At 35.8% G+C, this 11717-nt stretch overlaps 1 protein-coding gene across 1 annotated transcript; it reads left to right on the top strand.

Annotated features, from left to right (window-relative positions):
- The first annotated feature begins 951 nt into the window (after window positions 1-951).
- Window positions 952-4116, top strand: LOC135801097 (uncharacterized). The gene is made up of 9 exons (XM_065314464.1): window positions 952-976; window positions 1892-1934; window positions 1989-2078; window positions 2138-2379; window positions 2445-2558; window positions 2618-2731; window positions 2782-2965; window positions 3239-3496; window positions 3557-4116. Exons 3-9 carry the CDS (start codon window positions 2003-2005, stop codon window positions 3775-3777), a joined length of 1209 nt encoding a protein of 402 aa, XP_065170536.1. The 5' UTR covers window positions 952-976; window positions 1892-1934; window positions 1989-2002; the 3' UTR covers window positions 3778-4116.
- Window positions 4117-11717: the final 7601 nt, after the last annotated feature.

Here is an 11717-nt window from a genome sequence, read left to right as displayed (position 1 = left end):
ACAGAACCTTTTTCAGCGCTTTCCAATCTATGTGCTAGTTTTATGGCCAAAGTTTGATAACGCCGAATTGGCATATAGACGAATCCAAACTGGCGTGAAAAAAAGAAGCTGCGTTTGCTGTTTTTACCTCTCAAAAAATCAATGTGTATGCAAAACAACATTTCGGCAATAAAAATAATAAAAAAACATTTTAGTCAATTAAATCTTTGCTAAAATTTATAACATTTTTATTAAATTCATTTATTTGTTTGACTGTTGACACTTTTCGCATTATAACCACGCAATGCGGTGGGATTTTATTTCTTGAAAGCGCAATTACCTTCGCACAATGGGAACATCGCGATTGCACCTCGTACGTTTCATTGTTGGCAGACATATTGACAAACGTTCGAATGCGTTTTTCGCGCGCACAAAAGGCGCAGCTTGTTTGCTGTCTGCCCAAGTAAACGCAATTTATTGGAAAATGTTCAAATTGCAAGTGCAATCCATCTAAACGTTGATATAAACAAAAAACAAAAATATATAATCGGTAAACACCTAGAAATAAAAACAATTAACTTGCAAAGTGTATTTATTGATTTGCAGTTGAATACTTGGAAGCACTCAACGTTTGATGGTCCATTGCTTTACTAAATGCCCGCAATAATCGATGAACTGACGAAGCATTAAGCATTAAACACTGCATTAAGCTAGCACAGCTTTTTGCTGTAATTAAGTGCAAATTTAGCAAAATCAACCAACAAAACACATTACAAGCAAACAAAATGTTTTACGACTTTATTTACGACTAGGTTTAACTGAAAACAAGTCAGTTAATATTTTGTAAAGAAAATAATTTAAAATTTCGTTTTGTTTTTTATATTTTTTTGATCAAACACGATCAGACGTTTTATTGACACCGTTGGCGTGCTGGGCCCAAAGTACTAACCTACTTTTATTATTTCCAGGTTCCCCGGAGGTCGTCCCGGAGACACTGGTAAGGTGCCACAATGCATACTAATCGCTTGGAAACCTCCCCATTGCGTTCTCAATTCTCCACCCACGCACAACCCGCTCCCCATCAGCGTTGCCATGGCATATTCTTCACATGTCCGCATACATTCGCACCGTCTTGCTATTTTTACATACCAACATCATCTTGATTTCTATGTATCATCAAACGCGAGATACATATCGATTTGGGAAGGACATCACGCATGTCCTCTACGGGAATTTTATTCCAGCGCGTGCTCGGCGATGAGCTGTAAAACGATCGGAACGATCACAATCACCCTTCGATCGGCAAATGAAAGAAGACGTTTCGGAGCGCTCAGATTTAACTATGCTCGTGATGGGATGCATACGAATTGGTTTTATTGATTTTTATTACGCACGGGTTTTATGGTGTTTGTTTATAAAATTATATAATATTTTGTTTAGTTTTAGTGTTTTTAAAAAAAAAGTAAAGCCGATTGAATAGGATTTGTTAGATTTAAGCATTCGTGCGTTAAAAAGCTAAAAATCGTATTTTATTGACGTGAAAATCAATTTTTAGACTTTATATCTTCTCAACAGGAGAAAAAAATACTACAAAACTATGAAAACCCGGGAAAATTGTAAAAAAATTAAATTCAAGTTTTTTTAAGAAAATAATTTAAAAATTATTTCGTCGTGAGTAGATCGAGAGTGTTTCCGACTAAATCAATCGAACTCCGAGAGCATTGAACGAATTCCCGGAGACTAAACTGTTAAGCGCTCGCGGATACGAAGCTTTAACGAAGAATAAATGTTACAGCGCTGCTTTCTCGCCAAACAGCACAGAATTTAAGAATAGAAACAGCTCCGACGAATTCGTAATTAGTAAACTTTTCTTTGCCCCGCACCTAAAACCCAAACAAATATTTTGTTACAGGATGCAAATGTGCGTGAATTAGAGAGTTTGAAGCAGACAATCGGTAACAATCAATAAAACTATCAATTTAAACTTTAATAAACTAAGAATACTTTAGGTAAAACATTGGAAATGATGAAAAGTCAATCTGGTATCTATACAAATATAAACGGACACGCCGAAAGTCATGTGGATACAAAATCAGAGGGTTGGTAATATTTGCAGAGCTACAAAACGGAAATAAACAATGTTTTATTGCATTATTAGTAAAACAAGACGGGCGACTGGTTGCTGGCGTTGTCGAACATGTCGATAAAGAGCAACCGAGCGCTGATGCTCCGGCAAGCGGAAGTCTGCGCATCGATGTCGACGTGCCCGAAAAGAACATCCACAAGTCAACCGTGCAACGGCTGCTGCCCGACATCCGGCCGCATCAGGAACAACAGCAGCTGAACGTAAAGCGTGGTGGATCTACAAGCAGCGAGCAGGAGGAAGACGTCTTAGCCACGGTAAGTTAAACAGATCGTAATTCATTCTTCGCTTCACCTGCAACAATCCTTTGTATTTAAATCAGGATAAAATCGGCGGGATTCAGTATACACCATTGGATATGGCTCAGTATGTTTTTTGGACTGGTGATGAGAAAGGTGTTACGTCATCTATTGAAGAATTTCTTCAAGCAGGAATTGTATGCTTTATTTTAAAAAAATCAAAAATTAAAAAATAATAAATTTTAATTTTATGTAGATGACACGTGAAGAGGCTATTAGTTATCTACAAGAAATCAAATATAATTTAGAATATTTGCAAATTCATTATAATAACCAGTTTTGGTTTAATGGAAACAGCGATCGGTCAAAGGTTATTTTTAAAAATATCACAAATATTTATTTTTATTAAGTGTTTTGTAGACTAATGCTGAATACATAGCTCAAGAGTTATCGAAAGCAAGAGGATCTATTAAACAATTACAGGAACTGCAACAGTTGGACACATCACAAGACGTATCAAAACCTTCTTTAAAAACCAACTATGATTTGACAAAGTTTAGACTTCAAGCGATGAAAAAAAGCACGCCAGCGTTTGACACAACTGGTAAGTTGTACAAAAAATGTTTACACATCTGTAAAGCGTATTTAGATTAAAACAGTGTTTTGATGTTCTCTCAAACAAACCACAAATGTCCCATGTTAATAACCCGAAACGCGCCGGAAGTTAACAAGCTTTTAGCCCGGGTTATTATCGTCCAAGTTAGTAATCCTGTTACCTTTGTAGTCATAATCTACCCGGCCACAATTTAATACAGCTTTTTAAACTGCAAGTCCACCTGAACAGGCTTTATTTGTTGTTTTATGTGTGAATTTCCAGAATCAGATATGCAAAAATCAGACAACTCAGACTCAGTGGACAATGATGAACTCATGGAACGTCTACGGGTTGCTGACTTTTTATATACCGAATACTCCCTGGAAGAAATCATCTATCAACTTGCGAAAGTAATGTTCACTCAAGGATTGACCAGAGGTAGTGCAGAAGCACAGCAAGCTCTACAAAAATTCACGAAATTCTTAGAAACTGAAGCTGAACAAGGTCATATCTCTCGAACACTAGAAAAGAAAGTGCTTGGTATGCAACCCAATATACATAACCAAATATTTCGTCTGCATGATTTAATTTGATTCGCAGATGTATTGATAGCGTCCTTGACGGACACGCTCAGCGAGCATCCCGAGATACAAACAATCCGTGAGTATTCCCAGGAAGAGAATCGTCAGAAGGCGCTGCGGCAAATTATGCAAATGATCCCGCAGGAGAAAGATCCGCACGCATCGCGTGTTGATATTCAATTAAAGGACAACAGCCGTGATCCTTTTGTTGATCTAGCCAAATATAAAACAATACGTTAATCAACTGCAAAGGAAACTTATCATAACCAAAGTCAATTTTTGTTTTTATAAGTAATGAAGTAATCACAATGTGTAAATGATTGTTTATTAATTTTTAATTATTATTAAGAGTCAACAAGTCTGGTTAACAATATTTGTACTCGAATATTTCGTTGAAACTTGATTGAACTATATTGTGCTAAGTTTATGAAAGCGTATGCATATTATATTTATACTCAATGAATGTTGAAATGAAAATGTAATACAAAGGAAGAAAGGAACAGCCAAAGGAAATGTAAATGTGTACAAAGTGGCAAAAAGTAATGTACAAAATATATCAATAAATGATATAACCTGAAATGCAATGTGTCTGTGTTTATTTTTACAATCATTTCAGAAATAAAAAAATTTAAAAAATAAAATTTTAAAAATTTAAATTCCGCTTTTGACATTTAAAATTAATCGATTTATAATGACAATGCACCGAGTGTGACTGTCATCCATCTATCTTAACTATACATAATACTCTTCTAATACAGGGTGTTTAAAATATTTTACGTTTGTCTTTCCCTAGCTTTATGTGTTGTACCTTTAAAGTTTTTCTGATGACATGTTACGAAGTCTTTGTATACGTGAGCAAATTTTGTATGTCATTGAGTTTTTCCAATGATGCTTCTTCCTTACAAGTCAGGACGTGCGCATCACGCGTCCAATTTCTTGCCCTAAGCGCACTCCCCGTCGGATATAAATCGGATGACACATGGGGAAGGATTTATGATCGGGAAACATGACGCGCTATATTCGTCAATTTGGCAAACCGGCGACGACGACGATGACGATGAAGGCGCGCATCCGTGAAACGGTATCCTCGCGAGCGCGCCATGTTTGCTTTATATTGGCTGGAAACAGTCGAGACGTGAAAAGCTGGAAACATCGCGTGGCATTCTCGACTCGTGACATAATACACAATCGGAACGTGTGCGCTTTTGTATAAATATTCCATGCTCTCGAATTCAAGTAAAATAACACATAAATAAACGTTGATATGCAGAAAATAGCAGTATTTGTGTTTAAAGTAGTTGTTTAGCTCCGCCCAGAGTGTAACTGCGCATGCGCAAATTTTTACTTTATTGGTTAAGCATGGAATTGCTGAAATTTATGAATTTATTAAATGATTCATATTAATGTGAGTTAGGCCGTTATACAAACCTACTTTTAATGAGATTTATGCTCGAAACGTAAATATTTGTTAACGTTTGCGTAAACGTATTGCTGGCGAGCATCGACAACGAGTGCAATGCTCCCGACTTCCTGAATTGGAACACTCACAAATTGCGCATGTTGATTTATTTCACTTCAATTCAAACGTAACGAATTGCCGCAGGTTCATAAATGGCCGCAGAAAAAAGCACAATATATATTATAATAAAGCAATAAATAAAATTCTAACTTAATGTGAGTTTGGTTGCATCAAAATTTATATTAAAATAAAAAAATAAATTTTTTCTCTTTCTTTGAAATTTTGTTTAAATTAAGCGATATTTTGTGAAAAAAATCTAATTTAATGTTTTCTACATGTAGCAATACGATTTATCTTGTTGGAATCAAACGTGACAGCGATCAGAGTGACATTTTAATTAGTGCTTTTCACGAAAGCAGCGCTTTTGGAATCGGTGCGTGTTCCGCAGCCAGCGTGCTGATTTCACTCCGCTTTCATTTGCAATCGGTGTATATGGGTGCGTGTATGTCGAAACCAGCGGGTGCACACTGGCGACAACAGGAAAACGTAAATAATTAACGCCTTCGTTTGCGCGACCACGACCCACATCTACATGCCTGAACCATATGCGTTCGGCCACAATCGCAATTCATTCAACTTGCTTTTTGTTTCAATTTTTTTTCAAAAATTAAATTTATTTTTAGCAAATCGCTTCAATGAAATAAAGCTGCATGATTGCCTCAGAGTTTCACGCTTGAAGAGGAAAATGTGAGTTGCGAGGCAATAACAATCTTCCGGCTAAATTGAAGTGCGCCAAAAGCGCTTATCACGTTATTGCTTTTCAATATATCACGTCTACGCAGCCGACATTTTCTTCCTCCAAACGCGTGAAAAAAATTACAAACGACATTACCACGGCATTTAAATAAAGGTTTTAGGAAGTGAATTCATTAAAAATAAAATCCCGGACGGACGTTCATTAAAATACAGGCGAGTGCCGCCTATTAAAAGCCCACCACCCACCACGTCAAGGGTTCTTCTTTAAAATGAGTCTTTTTTTTTATTTTTAATGAAAGCGTACTTTTATTAAGCTGTCACAACCGTTTTTTTGTGTATGACTACAATGTTTTATGCGTTTGCCAACAAATGATTTTAATCCTATCTGCATCTTTTAACATTATTATGTACATAAACAAATTTAATAGGCAAGTTTTCCAGCGCACAGCGAAGTAAATGTTTGACTAAACTTGCGTACAATGCTGCAAGAAAATTTTGTTTACGCTCATTTGCCAAAATACATTATTCATTACAGTGAACAACTTTGAATAATGCTCGGGTTTCATCATTCTAAGCTTTAGTTAAAAACATGTGCACAGGTTTTTTTTGCATTCATTCGAATAGGATTATAGCTTGTTAATGTTAACACGTATAAATATTTCATTGCTAATAAAACAAAATGTTTTTTCTGTTGTGAGATACAAAAAGTGAGTAAAGTACTTTAGTCACGGGGTTTAGTCACGGGTGGAGCTTGCGCATGCGCAGTAGTCCACGTCTGATCTACATTTGTCTAACCTTCATCATGTAATTTGTGCAATGCTACTGTAAATCCACAAGGAAATAAAGCTTAGAATTTTTTTCTAAATTAAAGTAATTTTACATTTTTACAGTTCTAGTTGACTCCCCGAGTAATATCAACTCTGAGCGCACTCACCACATAAAATATAAACATTGCGGAGAGGAAAATAAGTGCAACGCAACTTGGGGAATGTTTGGGGATGTTTTTCGAGCTGAGTGGCGGTGGCCGAGACGACGCAAAAACGCTGGAAACTAAAACGAGTTGTTTATGGCGCGCGTTAGGTTTCCGCTTAAAAGCACTCCCGGGCAATTTCCGTCATCCGTTGAAATACGATTGCATTTTTTCCCTGTATGGATTCTAAAGCGCACTGCACTGCGTAAACTGCAAGCAATAGCAATGATTAAATATTTAAGACGCACGTGATGAGATGACCACCGTTTACACTAACCTCTCTAGCCTTTGGTGAGGAATGTAAGGGAGAGTTCAACACATTGGTGAATTATGTAATCGCCGGTTTGCGCAAATTTAATGCGAGCTCTGATGCGTTTTAATAACTCGTGCACACGCAGTATTCGCTGGCAAGAGGGTAATGTTTGTTCAGCAACGCGCGCGTTAGTTTTAATCAAGGCACGAGAAGCAGGAAGCAGGTAAACCGGCTTCTAATGGAACTAACTGAAAGTTAGTGCGTGTAAGTTTGAATATATGAGGTGAGTTAAAATATAAATTGACCTTTAAACTTTCGTAGAGGTTTTGCTAAGCAAAGTAAAGTTATTTGGGGTTTCAGAGGACTTTACTTAAAATATAGTTGTGTTTAAGTAATTTTAGTAAATTTATTAAGTGAAGAACTGGAAATTGGAGATTATTAGATGGGATGCAAGTTGTCAAACCAATAACATTGTAATGCCAATCATGGAAACTAATTCCTTCGAATACAAATGTTGATGGTTATATAATAGCATTATCAGAAGGGCTTACACAATTTGCGTAATGAATTAATATCAATCAATAATATGTCTCATCAAATTAATTTTGACAAAATGTATTAAATTACCCCAATATTTACACAAATATATTTTTTACAGTTTTTTTCAGTTTTGAGACACAAAAAGTGGTACTTTAATACTTTAGTTACGGGCTTTAGTCACGGGCTTTAGTCACGAGATGCAGCAAGTCACTGACAATTTATTTTTTATTTTTTAAATTTTTATTACCTGCCTTAAGGTCACAAAATGCTACATTTTCTCTACAGGCATGTAAAAAGTATTTAATGCTTTACTTTGCCGGTAGTAAATGGACTTTTACAGCTTAACAAATGGTAAAACTATGTCAGCGGTCTTAAAATAACGAAACATTGTTGCAATGCGCTTAGATATTGCATAGATCAATGCACTTGCAATCAATTTATATTGTAGAATAGCATACTTACCTTTATACTATCTCACTTTATCGATAACATAACTTTAGAACTGTAAAACTTTTAAAATATTAGAAAACATGAATATATTATAAAGCCTTAGATGAAATGTTTGTAAGAATATTTTTGTGCGTGTGTAGTTTTCGTATAAATCTTTGTAGTAAATTTTATCTCCTGCTGTAATTGAAAATTGTACAAATAAGTAGGTCAGAGTAAGTTTTCGGAATCCAAGAGCTTTCTTCTTCCAAGAATCCGACTAGCTTTGCACCAACTTGGTTCTATTTGCTTTCGCAGGGTGTGCATTTCCTGAAGGTATTTGCGGGACTTCGCAGAACTAAAATGGCAATTACTTACACCTTACATCGAAGGCTTTCGAAGTTTAGCGGGATAGATAACACCAAAATAAATTATAAAAGTAAACATCTACAATTTATATTATATACACATATATTAAATAAATATTTCCAAGTATATCCTTTCACAAATAGTAAAAATTGCATTTTTCAGTCGCAGATGTTCAAAAATGCAAAAATGTAAAATTTTGCCTTTCTCTACGATTAATGTTTATTTTTATACTTCCACCTTTAAATAGTCAGTTTTTCCACGGTTTCAAGACACAAAAAGTGCTACTTTAAACACGGACAACCAAAGCCGTGACTAAACTACTTTAGTCACGGGTTTTAGTAACGGGCTGGAGCTTGCGATTACTGGATACTGAAAATTTTTAACAAACATAATATGCAACTCAAAAGTATAATGCATCTAATGTTTATTTCATGTTAATATGCACTGCGTTTAATTCATATCACAAAACCAAATAACAAAAATTTTTATTTGAAGCTGAGTTTGTGCGTAATGTTTAAAAAAGCGAAAAAAGTTTGCTTTGACAATTACACGAAACGTAGGTAGGTCCACATTTTAACTTTTTCCTTTTTCCATGTTTCATGAAGGCGCTGTAATTATAAAAAAAGCTTTGAGCTGACAAATTAATTAATTAATTTAGCATGAGACTTGTCACCCTCTCTCGTTTTGTGTCAGCATTGTACTAATTGCATTATTAGGCGAGCTTCGCGAGTTTTGGAAGTTTGTTTGACGCGCAACTGTCGGAAGCCAAACATTTCAATTAAGCTAATTAAATTTGCGCATAGTATAAATGCTGATTAATTACTACACAACATAATTATTTATTTAAATACAAAAAAGAGTTTTTTTTTTCTTTTGAATTTTTTATTATAAAAATAAAAGATTTCCGATTGTATAGTGGAGTTTTTCGGTTGTCCGAATCCAGAGACTTTATGACCGCGTATTTCTCATACACGGAGAAAAGAACACAGTAGTCGGATGTGAAGAAACAAAAGCGATCGCCGGGATGGGATAAAGACGGACCCTCTTCATATCAAACAAAATGTGAATGGATGGCCAGCATACGCACAATCGCACACGCACCAGTTTATTCCGCAAAGATGAATAAATTTAGATTAGATTTATAGCCGCCATTTGAAGCATCCACATGACCTTTACGTTCTTTTCTTTTTTTATTTGGTAAAACCACATTCGGTAATATTTTAAATGGGCTTTTGTTGATACAATTCGTGATAACCACGGTGTGTTGGTAATGTAAAGCATGAGTTTCCAATTTTTGTTTTGTTTGCACGAAGAAAAGTGGTTTGGCAAGCGAGCGGATGAAGTAAAAGAAAATATACGACCCACGTGGCGTATACGTTAACAGGATAATGGCATTCGCCCCGTTTGCCCTTTTTTTTTTCCTTCGCCAGTGTATGCAACTCCGTTGCGGTTCCTGCAACTTCGCTTGCCATTCGAACGTTGCGTCGATAAATATTTGTTCAGACACTTTGCCCCACTAGTTTATCGGCTTATATAAAAAATACGCCACATAAATATAAGACACGCACAGGGTCTGAAGAACAATGTGTAACAATTAGTTTATTTGAAGTTTGAATCATGAAATCATTGAGTTTTTTCAACTTTGCGTTGTTTTAATGACTTTTACGAGTTCGAGTAGTTTACGGAGTGAATCAATTTTAATTCGACGATTTAATTACTTTTTCCAGCGTGTTGGGGAACTTTTCTCTCGGAGTAATCTTGGATTCTTTTAATCCCGGATTTAATGACCGAACGAATACAACATGAGAATGTCTCACAACCATTGCTGAATTTATTGTGTTTGTGAATGGGAGGATTTCGCCTGCGATGTCGCAATTCGGGTTGGTGTGGCGTAATGTCGAGCGCGAAATCCCAGAGTTCAGTAAATGCAGACAGCAGAAGAAAGATCGTGATATTATGTGCGCAATTACTGCGTGTTTCGGACTTGATTTTAAATTCAAGTCCACTTGGGCTTCAATTACTTAAAAGTGGGGCGTGAAAATTTAAAAAACAATATTTTTAAAGAAAAATATAAAAATTTTGCGCAAATTTTAATTTTAAATCAAAATTTTATTGTTATTTTAGAAAAAGTTAATCAGAAAATGATTGAATGGATTGGTTTGCATGATTTAGACATCATTGAAGTGTGTCTGAAAGGCAAAACTTCGATTGACTTGTGGTGCACGCGCTCGCTCAACGATTTACGCAAAGTTTAAGCGCCAAACGCTTTCGACACGTTTCGGCACTCAAAACTCAAGCAGCGAAGTATGTAAGCGGTATTAAAGTCAAGTGCTGACTATTTAAATCTTACTAAATCGCAAATCGTTGAATGTTTAATCTGCTTTCCATCAACTTCAATTTAATATGCTCCCGATTTTCTATTTTAACACCCTCTAGCGGTGATTATATAGGTATCTATTTTTTCAATGCAAAAAATAAAAAACTTTGTTTTTTATTACGTTTGTGGAGATATTGAGTTATAAAAGAAAAATATATGCAAAGGAAAATTGCAGAATATTTTGGTGAAAAAATCTGCTTCCTTGTTATTTGTTCGCTTCTTATTATGCCAGGAAAGTTTCATTGTATTTGTAAGCAACGTTACTTTATAAATGCAAATGTAAACCAAACCAAACCAAATAACCTCATAAAAAGCATCGCTTGCATATAAATTAAAATAAAACTTTTTCAGACCGTAATATATCTATTTTTAATTTATTTCATCCCGAGGACAATTATTTATCTGTGGTACTATACGTGACAGACAAGGATTACGACATTAATGGCGTCGTTTAATAACACATCTTGAGGCCGGCGATCTAGTTCCAACATGAGGATGCGCAGGGTTTATGAGAAGGAACGGAAGAACGCGCGAAGCAGGCCGGAAAGGTTTGACATTAAGATTTTTGCGCGCCGGAAAGGTCGTTCGCAATATTTTGGGGCGGCGCGTGCACTCGAGTCGGCTCGCAATCAAGTGCGGAGTGGTTGAGACGGGTCGAGCACGTTTTATTACATCCCTTTCGAGCACACCGACGCGCGACGCCTTCGAACTATGAGGTTGCCTGCGGGGATGTATTTTCCATTTTCAAGTTTCCCATTCGATTATACCGTGTGTTCCAGCTGATATTCTATTCGGTAAATATTAGTTCTATATAATATTAACCGCTTTTGGTTAACAGATGGCGCTGTTTTTAAACTTTATAGTAAATTTTATAAAATAAATGAATAGATTTACAGATTTGTTAAATCTAGTTTTTATAATTTCCAACTTTCGATTTATACGCGATTGTTTTTTTTCTGTGTCTTTTGTTCTTGCTTCGCTCTGGACGTTCGAAGTTGTTTACTTGAAAGCGTGAACTCGCGTCGCTAGG

This window comes from Atheta coriaria, unplaced genomic scaffold (assembly GCF_025399875.1).
Source record: "Atheta coriaria isolate IRGN ID8LTWV9N9 unplaced genomic scaffold, Caltech_Dcor_3.1 hic_scaffold_10_pilon, whole genome shotgun sequence".
Taxonomy (NCBI): Eukaryota; Metazoa; Arthropoda; class Insecta; order Coleoptera; family Staphylinidae; genus Dalotia; species Dalotia coriaria.
This window is presented reverse-complemented; position numbering and strand designations above follow the sequence as displayed.